A 12,215-nucleotide genomic window follows, 5' to 3' on the forward strand; every position below is an offset into this window, starting at 1 on the left:
ATCAAAATTTTCTGTACGTTGTTACACTCCGTTGCAGTTTTAGAGATTTCATTGGCCTTTTAGTATCGGCCTTTTGTCCCAACGAGGGATAATTTTTCGCCTTTGATCCCATAAAAAATTCTGTGCTCAGAGCGTGCCTAAAAGCCGCGAAAACCGTCGATTCCTTGTCTTACAAAAACAAACCAAAATGCCGCAGCACCCGATTCCTATGCATGTGGCCTCTTCTCGCCTATCGCACCACTCAGTTGTAAATACTTCTTCCGCGACCCTGTTTGATACAGGTACCCGGGACACATGGTGCGCTATATACAAACGAGTCTGCGGCGTAATTGTTTTACAGTGTCAACTGTAAGTGGTATTGACTTTTCAAGCAGGTACAAGAAACGGAACACTTGCTCTCGTCAAATAAGCTATCCACTTTTCCGCAGTAATGAATATTTTATATGTGTAGCTGTGCCACTTGTTACTTCACAAGACTAACAACTGACAATCTTTTGAAATTCTTCAATATATTTTCAACCGATGTGGGTCTTCTAAGAAGAATGATTGCTGATGTTGTCATCAGAAGTGGGGTAGGATTTGGTAGCGGCGGAAATCGAGCGAATCTGTGCCGGAACAAATGTAATTCAACCAGAACGAGAACTTTGAAATCACTGGTGTGGAGACAACTCTATCGATCGGTTTACAGACTTTTGCGAGGGATTCGATGGACAGGCAGATTAATCACGAAAGATTGTGAAATGGGACTGGCAGTGGAGAAATAATTAGCCAAACAAATTGTCTACAGGTGCACGATTAACGAAAATAGCAAGCAGCAAAACAATTTTAACTCTGACCCATTGATCGCCAAAAGATATAGGCGAAGGTTGTCGCATTGTCTGTGAGGTCTTCAACAATGGGCAAAGCAACATTCTTTACTATAGCAGCTATGTTCACCATAGCAGGGCTGATAGGAATTGGTTTCGAATTCCAAAAGTCAGCTCAAGATTCAAGTCTCAATTTAGCGAAACACGATATCGTTGGAGACTATGATGAGCTTTATGACGAATATTTTCCGCGGTTTTACCACGCAACAGGGCTTCTCTCTCTCCCTTTCGATGACATTGTGGAGCCCTTTGAGGCGTGGTTCGCTGGAGAAAGGAACATGAGCAAAATAGACTATTATTACGGTACGTAAACATAATGATATTAATTAAATGCATCAGTTCACTTCATTGCCTTTTGTTTATTTTTCGAACCGTGATGAGGATCATTGACCAGTCGCATACCAATCAATTATGTTTTTATTGCTTTAGCTAGAGAAAACAAACTTTCTATTCCTCAAGCATCAGACGTTTCATAATAACTTCAACTGTTTTGACCTATTTAAGGACGGTGCCTACAAATACCGAAGTATTTTTGCGCGGATTAAGACTATTAGATCTTAGCAAGGGCTATTGGAATCCAAAACAAAAATTGGGGGTAACGACGCATTTTTTAGAGATAATTAAGCAACAATTATTCTAAAAGCAATAAAATACAAAGCATTGTATTTCCCAAATTGAAGCTTTATAATCTCTGGAAAATACATGGTTGCCCCCATTTTCTTTTTGGATACCAAAAGCACTTACTAAATTCTGCTTTCTCTGCAAAGTTATAAACCGCGCAAAAATATCCATGTATTAGAAGGCACCACCCATAGGAAACCCGAGTAACTCGAGATGCGCAGAGCGTATACACAACGTCTTGGGAAACGCTCAATGGTTTTGTTTCACTGTAGAGTAGTCTAGTATTTGCAGAAAGTTAATGATCTGGCAAAGTTGCCTGTACAAACTGAATATAATAATAACAACAAACAGTGCTTACACTATCACATTGGCTCCATCCCAAGTATATCACTTACCTGTGAAAAAATTGGGGCAGTGGCTGTCAGTCATCTCTTTATATCTGATAGGTATGGACAAAACAATTCAGCGTGGAGACCTGGGTAAACATGGGATTCTATTTAAAATCGTACCCATGCACTCAGAAATGAAACCATCAGATAATGACTTCATGAGCTGTTGGTACAAAATACTTCCAAAATGGCTACCGCGTGCGGGGCAAAGTGTCATACCTACAAATCTCTCAGAGTTCAAGGTTAGAAAATAGAATTGATCATAAGCAAAATGCCATGCAGTTTTGTGTCTCTTTTCTTGGTTATGAGAAGGGGACTGAGGGGGCTGGGAAAAAAAGCAAAATTTCATCGATTGTACTAATCTGTAATAACTAATATCATTAACCAACATAACAGTATTTATTAACATTTAATTGATAACCAGTCACTACACAAAGACAACGTGAAGTTAATATAGATGTAGTGGTAAGGATGTCGTTTTGCATGCAAACGGGCGCAGTCAACTTTTGCTGCCTTTTTCAGTGCAACACCATTAGACCAGGACTATTGCGAATACATGCGACAACCTGTATTAAATTAAACCAAAACTTAGGCTCGCGAATATTTTTGTGTATGTTCGATTTGTTTTATTTTTGTTTGGTTTGCCACCATCGGGCCACTGGGGGGGGGGGGGGGGGGGGTCGAAGGTTGACGCAACGCGACTCCAGTTTCAGTGCACTGAATCGGGGTTTTCTTTTGTGGCCCATGCAAAGCTGTAGTCCCGGAAACTTTTTTTTCAAACGTGTTCAAGAAAAATCTTAATCAGATCAATAACATTACTTCCAAAAATAAGGAAGACATGGAAGGTTTTCTACAATGATACATTTGCCAAATTTTGTCCGTAATATAACTGATGAACGGAAAAGTAAGAAGAAGCAAAGACGCGTACGCATGTAGTATTAGTTAGTTAGTTCAGTAGTTAGTTTGTTAGTTAGAAGACAAAGCATCGTGCTTTTAAGACATAATTTCTATTTAATTTAACGTTGTTATTGTCCCTCTTTGCAGTTTGCTTCAGAGGAAATGCACCGGGGAATGCCTTGTCTGAAATACGAGAGAAAAAACAGACGATACAACAAGACCAACACATACAGCTTTTATATTTCTAAAAGAAAACCTCACAAGCCTCTGCGATACGAAATGGTGGGATATGACGACATGTTGACTTCACATTACGATCGCTACGTGCTTGACTACTTAACATTTGAGCCTTGGAGTTTCAACAGATCACTGTTCAGTCTACCTAAAAGTAAGTAATGCCACAAAGTTTTATCGATTAACAATGGATTAACTAAACAATGAATCAAGCAGTCAATCATTAAGTCGTTATGTCAATCAATCAGTCAGTCAGTCAATGAATGAATGAATGAACGAATGAATAAATGAATGAATGAATGAATCAATCAATGGATGGATTGATTAATCAATAAATTAATCAATCAGTCAGTATCCATTGGTTTTTTGCATCTTTCTATCCATTCACGCATCCATCTATCCATCCATTCGATCCATTAATCAGCAGTCAGTCAGTCAGTCAGTCAGTCAGTCAGTCAGTCAGTCAGTCAGTCAGTCAGTCAGTAAGTCAATTGGCGGAAACTCAGTCATTTATTGAATCAATCAGTCAGTAAGTCAGTCAATCAATCAATCAATCAGTAAGCCAGTCAATCAATCAATCAATCAATCAATCAATCAATCAATCAATCAAACGGTTTATTACTTACAATGTATATATTTTATTTGTTAAAACAAACTGTTCTAAAATACATTTTTTTAGTTTTTTTTAAATAATATGTATAGACTGATGACAAGGGTTGAAATGGTGTGTAATTTGAAAATGTGGGGCCGGCCTTGTCATATTTTGTTAAAATGTCTAAGGACTCGTTCGCTTTAAAATGACGACGGTTTGCTCCGCTTTCGGTAATTCACGCGTTCTCCTTTTTGTAATTCGATATTTCTGGCAGTTACTGTAGTTTTCATCCCAAGTCTCCATACCCTTTTTCTTACAGACTCGAAATGTGACAAAAAAGCAAAGAAACTTCAGTCTCAGTATTTGGCGAACCCTATGGCGGAATACATGCATTTTAACCACCATAAAGATCGCGAACTCGACAAGACGTACAAAGAGTACAGAATCAAACACGCGAAAAATTACACTTCACCAGTGGAACACGAGCAACGGAAACATATTTTCAAACACAACCTCAGGTAACCATACTTTCTCAGTGGTATCTCATGAGTGGGCCGTAAATTGCTTGTAAACCACTTTCTAATCCACTCGATTCGATTTTTTGCCTTAAGCCTTTTCTTTTTGCCTTAAACCTTAAAACATGGCATCTGCTGGAGGAGTTATCTTCTGTAAGGAACTAGAAAACTTCATCATCTTAGAAGGATCACTTGTATGCGGAAAATTCCCCGAAAGGGTACCCCTGGGACTTTCAGTCCGACGTACGAGAAAAATATTCATTGGAAAGGGAGGAGGGCATTCCGTGTGAGGATACTGTCGGAAGAGAAAAACTTCACCGTAGAAGGATGGTTTTGATCTAGTACAGTCTCTTGGGTAAAGTAGCTTTTACAGAGAAAGAAGAATCAGTGTCTTCTTCGACGCCCAAGCTTTCTTGGTACTGGTCTTTTATCTTTAAACTCCTTAGAACGAAATATAATTTTAAATGAGTATATTCTGGATACTGAGAAAAGTTGAGTTAAGTGACAAGACGCTGTAAATACTACTATACATAAGAGTGAGTTGTTTCTGAAGAGGTTAATGATCTTTTTACGATTGCTTATATCCAGATACATTCGCTCAAAGAACCGCCAAAATCTGAAGTATAAATTGGTTCCGAACAACTTCGCCGACATGACCGAGGAAGAAGTGGGCCTACACCGCGGACTGCTTCATAATAAGAAAGAACACGGGAAACCCAAGTCTTCAGAAATGTTGAAATTCAACCGATCAGCACTGTCTTTGGGCCTTGTTCCTGAAGAACTGGACTGGAGAAATTACGGTAGTAAAGAGTACATTATAATAAGTTCTTGACTAGTTATTTTGATATATGTAACGGTTTGTCATTAAGCCCTTTAAAGAGGCAGCAGTCGTGAACAGTATTCCTGAACCCTCGTCTACCACCCCTTCCCCCCACCAGCCGTGTACATGTGGGTTGAGGGAATTGGAATAATGCTTGCAAATTTTTAAAACATGAAAAGTTTGTGCATCAAATGAAAACTCGGAAAAAAATCCGAGCTTCCGATGGGATTTGAACCCATGACCCTCCGTGATCTAGTCGGATGCTCTAACCAGTGAGCTACTAAAGAGTCCATGGTGAGCAAGGGTGAAATGTGGGTCTTTGACTAGAACTGCATCACGCAGTCACATAGTCAAATCAATACAGGCCCATATGACTCATAACTGCACCGCACAGCCACATTAAGGCATATCAAAGCTGCAACCATCCATTCCTGAACCACCAAATTGAGTCTTTGTTAGAAATAGCAACATGATAAGTTTGTGCATCAACTGGAAAACTTCTTAATAACACTTAATTAGATTAAAAAAATATTTCAGCTTGAAAATCCCTTTCAAATAATTTTTCTCCTCTGAATTCAAACCAAGAACCACAAATTGTTTGTAGATTTCCTTTCATTTATAATATGTTGTCTAACACTTCAAGAGGATTCCAACAGTGACTCTTCCTATGCCTATTTTTATAAGGTGCGGTGACCCGCGTTCACAGTCAAGGCTTGTGTGGATCGTGTTGGACTTTCTCTGCTCTAGGAGCAGTAGAGGGAGCTCATTTTCTGAAGGTAAAAGTCTTTAAATCATTCATGTACCCGTCTTGGTGAATCAGCAACAAAAATAGATGCGTCGTCTGTCTTTAGTTCCGTTGTTTTCCTTTAAGTCGAATTGCTTTAGATTCGTTTGCTGTGTATACAAAAATGAGACTCGTGTAGACAAAGGTAATGACCGTTTTTAAAATTGCGAATACGCAAAGCGAATGTGATTAGCTTTAGTTCATTGTCATGCTCTATTCAGACATCAAACAGTGTTTCTGTCAAGAGATTATCTGCCTGTATTGGATGATAGATTTTTCTATATCAATGTTATTTGATGTTCTTGTTTGATGTTCTTGTTAAGAACATCAAATGTCTAAGCTGGGAACTGAACATATCTGGCCGAGACGGAACCGTTACAAATTCCGGAAAACGAAAACTAATTTAACTGTCTGAAAAAAAAAAAAAGAAATTTGGTGAGAATGGCAAGAGCCCGGGAGGGCTATCGACATGCCACACGTTTAGCGAATGCGCAAAATAGCGACTGCAACTATTAAAATGGTGCATTAATGAAACAAATTCAGGAAAGAAATACCAATCAGAAAGGCGAAGAGAGAACTAAGCATTCCACGGCGTTCACTGAGTAAAATGGTCAAATTAATCATTTTAAAGCCCTACAACACGGGCCTCTTATTTGTTAACTCATGCGCTTAATTATTGCTTTCCTTATCCGTCTCTTATTAAACAGACTGGGGAACTTGTCGAACTTTCAAACCAGCAGTTAATTGATTGTTCGTGGCCTTCAGGGAATCATGGGTGTCGCGGAGGATTCCAGGACCGAACGCTGAAATGGGTTAAACGTAACGGCGTAGCCCTGAGGCGAGACTACGGCCCTTATCTTGCTCAAGTAAGATTTTTTGGCTAACACTTGTGAATATACAGAGTCAGTACTGCGTGTTATCTAAATTTTGGAGTCCCCATTTTGTTCTCATTGAATTCATCAATGACTCACGATCGTCGAACTTCAAATCTGCAAAACATTGCTGTAAGGTATATACGTGGGTATATACTTTAGGAAACTCAAATTAGCAATCAATTAATTACCCCTTTATTGTCTTACGCAGAGATATTTCGAAACAGTTACTGGACGCTGACATTTCTTAAACCATTGCCATACATTGATATCACTATCACCATCTCAAACCCATCCCAGTGTCATTTAAAGCATTGCCAATGCCGTTCCTACTACCTTCAATGTTGCCACTTTCATTGCAATTGCTATTGCCATTACCATTACCATCACCCCTTACCACGGTCACTGCACTGTCAGTGTCGTTGTTACTGGCCATGGTATTTCCATGTTATTACAATTTCCATAACCATCATGATCACTGTTGTTGTCATTGTCATTGCCATTGCCATTACACCGGTTGTGACCGCATGGCAGTAAATTTTTACGGCCTCTAATTTTTGTGATTGCTTTCACAAATCGCAAAAATAAGTTCTCTCAACAAACTGTATCCATAAATTATTTTTTGGTAAAAAATTGGCCTTGCTAAATTTCCCAGATCACTATTTTATACATAAGCGCCTATATATTCATATATCAACTGAAACGTGTCAATCTTTTAAAACAAGACTGCCGAAGTCAAAACAATATATGAGCTGTAACTATGAAAAAGGAAAAAAATGTTGTTTCTTGTGTTTTCAACTTAACCATTTGGGTAGCTTTTACATTAAACTGCGAAAGGAAATTTTCATTTCACTGTTGTTGTAACGTCAATAGTGTACACACGAATATCGGGGCATCTGAAAAAAAAAAGTTCCCCGCCGAAAAAATAAAATCAGTATTTCCAAATCGCAATTGCATATATTATTTAGCACCAAGAACAAGAAATTGCGAGGTAAAATTCCCGGAAAACATCTAGCTATAAGGTATTACCACTGAATGTTTACCTAACCTTCTTCCACTGTTATTTCCAGGAAGGTTTCTGTCACTGTGGTGGATCTGATAACTGTACTGTTACTCACATCAGCGGCTTCATGAGAGTTAAAAAGAACAATTCTGACGCACTAAAACTAGCCTTAGTGACACACGGTCCGATTGCATCTTCCGTAAACTCAGACAGAAAAACGTTTAGATTTTACAGCCATGGAATTTTCGATGATCCTGAATGTGGTAAGAAGCAGCAATTTTTTCTCTTGTGAATTTATTTTACCAAATCTGCTATAACTGACTTTTTGGATGACTGCCGGGGTTACCTGTTGAATTCCATGGTCAAGCCGGTAAACACTTGCTCCCACCAGCTGGGATTTTTAATATATGTATTGTTCAGTTTGTATATTTATTTCAATGATTGATAGAGTCCCCAATTAGCACAATAGTGCTAAATACTTCGACACTTAAATCCAGTCATTTATTTATTTATTTATTTATTTATTTATTTATTTATTTTTATTTTATGCAGCTACTTTCTACTTCATTCTCATGGATTTTTTCTTTCAGGCAATCTTTAAAGACCAGGGCCCAGTTGTTCAAAGCCCGATTAAGCTAATCCTGGGTTGACGTGAACTTTGATTCGAGCTTAATAACTAATCAATGAAGACTCTTCAAAAAGATTTTGTTCCTCAGTTTTCACTTAGACTTTTCTATACCGCTAGCTTCAAACTAACTTTTAAAAACATTTTTAGTAAGCGAGATCAAAACCTCGATTAATTTTTAACAGGGGATTAGAGTTAGTCGGCTTTCGAACAATCGGGCCTGGTTTTAATTGAATTATTGCTTTCTGTTTAAACTCAGACTGTAAAATTATTCTTATTATTAACCCTCCCAAATATGGGCCCATAAACAGTTACATTACCCGTTTTTAAGCTCTTGGCTCAGCATAGTGTTTCGCTTTCAGAGGAAACGGTGTAGCCGCATCAGAGAAACTCTTCCCTTAACCTTTAAGGATGTTACAAATCAGACGTGAGTGCAAATACGCGCACAATGTTTGTTGTTTACAGGAAAAAAGACCAACCACGCTATACTCACTGTTGGCTATGGTGCCTACAATAACAGATCTTACTGGCTTGTCAAAAACTCCTGGGGACACCTGTGGGGAGACGATGGTTACATCAAGATTGCTATGAAGAATGATAGATGTGGACTCACTAATGGCCCATTATTGGCCGTCAAAAAGGACCCTACAGTTGCTGAATATCCTCTTAAAACACTCAATAAGGTTCCTAGACAGAGTGTTGAATACTTCTCAGAAGAAGACCTGACAATTCTTCCCTTCTAAGTGTTTAAGAGCGACTCTCCCTTAGAACCTCATATTCAGTTAACTAGTATGTTTTGAATGATCTGTACTCTGCAGAGCTAACAGCTGCAAATCTTGCAAAATTCACCGTCTCGCCAGTGGGTTTCGAGCACAGCCCTTGGTGCGAAAAGTTCGAATCACAAAATTTTAAGAAAATTAGATTTCTCCATTCGTATTTCATAGTTGTTATGTAATTGCCAAGAGAAGTTGATGGAAGAGTTATCAGCAAAATCTATTTTTTCTTTTTTAAATAAAAAGTGAATATGAGGTTCTTAGAGAGATCGTTCTTAAAACACATGCACTCACAAACATGGTGCTCGTGCAATTCATCATTCAAGACCTGCATCCTGAGTAAACCTTGTTTTACTCTGAAGAAGAGTTTTCCGGCGATAATTTGTCGTTAAATGAAAGCCACACTACTATCAAAAGTAGCCCTCCAAACGTACACAACTTTGGAGCCACATTCCAATTCGTTTGCTAAACGTGTCCGCATATGGAGGCGAAAAAGTGTTGTGTTAATGTATGGTTCAGGTCATGACCGAGTCTCTCTTTACTAGTTTCTCAGATAGTACGGAGTGCTGGCGAGACCGTGCCTTTAATTGTCGTGTTCGTTTTGCGTTTTAGCCTTTCTCGAGCCTTACTATAAGAAAGCCTAGACCAGGATTTTGCCTCGGGGAATGGAAGTTCGAATAATCTCAGTTAAACTTTATCTAATCAAGAGATCTAGAAACGTAAATTACGCAGGTCACCAACTCATTGCCAAGCGCTAGAAGAAACACGTTAGCAAAAACAATTGCTAGACGTTTGGTCTTGTATAGTATATTGGCCGTTTTCTGTTTTTTTTTTTTTCTTACACTAATAAAATGGAGACTAGAAAACGCATGATAGGTGAAGCTGCTAATCGATCCTATCTGAGGGACTGCTGTGAGAAACCGACTACAAAGATTCATGTTGGCATCGCTACTGAGCCGTAATCTGTGTTAGTTACTTTATAGGTCAAGAATTCGTGACTGGAAGTGTTGTTGCAGTATAAAGTTATTTTTTAGCAGTTATTGTTAATAGGTTAGAATTTTCATAACAACAGGACGATATTTGCCGGCAAATAGATTATCTTCTTGTCTGTTTTTTACTTTCCATAACTTTAGATTCCATTCAACAGTTAGAATGGCAAAACTCACAAACATATTAACTTTGAAAAGGGAAACTGAAGAGTTGTTTAATTTTAAAATGAAACAGCTACGTTTAAAGAGCGGAAAGTAAAAGTCTGAGTTTCAGTATCAATTTTTGGTTCTGTTCTCAGTATTTTATTTTGCTTGTTTGCTTATTCAATTTGATACGACGAGACTTTCTACAAGCTCCTCTGAGTACAAGGAACTGGTCGAATGGGAAAATGTTTTTACATGTATGTATGTTTTTACATTGATGCTCAGTAATGATTTGAGTGCTCGGAAGACCGAAATTCCTTACCACTTTCACCTCATTTCACCAACAGTTCAATAGTTCTTTATTATTACACAAAATTAATACGTACGTGTTTTGTATATATAGCTATTTCAATTAACGTTGTCGGCTATTAAAACCTCAAACTAATACTCGACAACACCGAAAGCTAGCATGGGTAGCTTTAAACCGGCTTCACAACTTAGTTGTAATTTCACGGTCGTCACGAAATTACAACCGAATTGTGAAGGTGTAAAGCTACCAGTATACTACCTTTCGGTGTTGTCGGGTAAGCTTGAGGCGTTAATATCCGACGACGTAATACAACGGACTCACCATCACAGGAACCCTATTCCCCCACAAAGACATCAACAAAGCAACTTGGTTGTCAGCAGATGGTAGAGTGAACAACCAAATCGACCATCTTCTGATCAGCGGCCAATGGAGATCTTCCGTTTTTGACACCAAGGTTCAGAGAGGGGTCGATGTGAACAGTGATCACTACTTGGTAAGGACATTCATCAAGTTGCGCCTCAACACACACAAAAAGAAATACAGAGTCAAGCCAAGACTGGATGTGGGACGATGGAAAGACGAGAAGACCAAGAACACCTACAATGAAACCATGAGGAAGAAGCTGGAGGAGAATAGAGAAGAAACCAGAGACGTCAACAAAGTGTAGGAACAACAGAGAAAAGCGTATGTCGAGTCAGCAGAAGAAGTGCTTGGTTTCAGGAAGAGGAAGGGCAAACCTTGGATGAGTGAAGACACCTGGAAACTGATCGGTGAGAGGAGAGACATCAAGACCAAGATTGACAGCACACGATCAGAGAGAGTCAAGAACAGAATGAGAAACGAGTACAGGGAGAAGGACAGAGAAGTCAAGAGAAGTGTGAGAGAAGACAAGAGGAGATGGATGGCGGAGAAAGTAGACAGAGCGCAGAACGCAGCAGAAAATAGAACATCCAAGGAGCTGTAAGACATCATAAAGCAGCTGGCAGGCCAGAACAACAGGCAAGCAGCGGCGGTGAAGAACAAAGACGGAGAGCTACTGAAAAACAAGGAAGCAAGACTAGCCAGGTGGAAAGACCACTTTGAAGAAGTACTGAACAGAGCCACGCCAGAATCACCACCAGAAGATGAAAACATAGAAGTAGAAGAGCTGGACATTTCAGTCGAGGCGGCTGACCTTGGAGGAAATCGGAGCAGCAATGAAAGCCCACAAGAACGAGAAAGCACCAGGAGCAGACCAGATCACAGCAGAGATGCTAAAAGCAGACCCAGAGTAGACCAGTAAGGAGCTCAAGCACATCTTCGACTTGATATTGACAGAAGAAAAAGTACCCAAGCAGTGGACCAAAGGACTCATATGCAAGATCCCCAAAGAAGGAAACCTACAGGACTGTGGCAACTGGAGGGGAGTGATCCAGCTACCTCTAGCAAGCAAGGTGCTCAGCAAGATCCTAGTCAACAGAATCCAGGCAGGGACTGACCCACGCTCTTAGGGAAGAGCAAGCAGGATTCCGGAGAGGCAGGGAAACTGTAGAACAGATCTTCGTCCTCAGAAACATTCTGGAGCAGGCCAACGAATGGAATGCTACACTGTATACCCACTTTGTGGATTTTGTAAAAGCGTTCGACTCCGTGCATAGATACAGCCTTTGGATCATCATCAAAGAGTATGAAAGCCCTCAGAAACTCGCCCAGATAGTGAAGACCCTTTACGAGGACTTCCAGTGCGCTGTGATTGACGACAACGAGATGACAGACTTCTTCCCAGTGGTGACGGGTGTGAA

General features: G+C 39.5%; 1 protein-coding gene across 1 annotated transcript; it reads left to right on the forward strand.

The window, feature by feature from the left end:
- The first annotated feature begins 3 nt into the window (after nucleotides 1-3).
- LOC146455830 (uncharacterized) lies at nucleotides 4-11,820 on the forward strand. The gene is made up of 9 exons (XM_085093786.1): nucleotides 4-1,169; nucleotides 1,934-2,118; nucleotides 2,921-3,161; nucleotides 3,919-4,117; nucleotides 4,703-4,914; nucleotides 5,619-5,710; nucleotides 6,426-6,584; nucleotides 7,661-7,856; nucleotides 8,684-11,820. Exons 1-9 carry the CDS (start codon nucleotides 896-898, stop codon nucleotides 8,959-8,961), a joined length of 1,836 nt encoding a protein of 611 aa, XP_084949912.1. The 5' UTR covers nucleotides 4-895; the 3' UTR covers nucleotides 8,962-11,820.
- The last annotated feature ends 395 nt before the right edge of the window (nucleotides 11,821-12,215 follow it).

The sequence above is a fragment of the Pavona decussata genome, unplaced genomic scaffold (genome assembly GCF_977016875.1).
Source record: "Pavona decussata unplaced genomic scaffold, jaPavDecu1.1 SCAFFOLD_269, whole genome shotgun sequence".
Taxonomy (NCBI): domain Eukaryota; kingdom Metazoa; phylum Cnidaria; class Anthozoa; order Scleractinia; family Agariciidae; genus Pavona; species Pavona decussata.

Coding starts and splice junctions, on each gene's coding strand:
- LOC146455830 (XM_085093786.1), top strand. CDS start 896: ATGGGCAAAGCAACATTCTTTACTATAGCAGCTATGTTCACCATAGCA. Junction 1,170..1,933: donor CAAAATAGACTATTATTACG/GTACGTAAACAT, acceptor TATATCTGATAG/GTATGGACAAAACAATTCAG. Junction 4,915..5,618: donor ACTGGACTGGAGAAATTACG/GTAGTAAAGAGT, acceptor TATTTTTATAAG/GTGCGGTGACCCGCGTTCAC.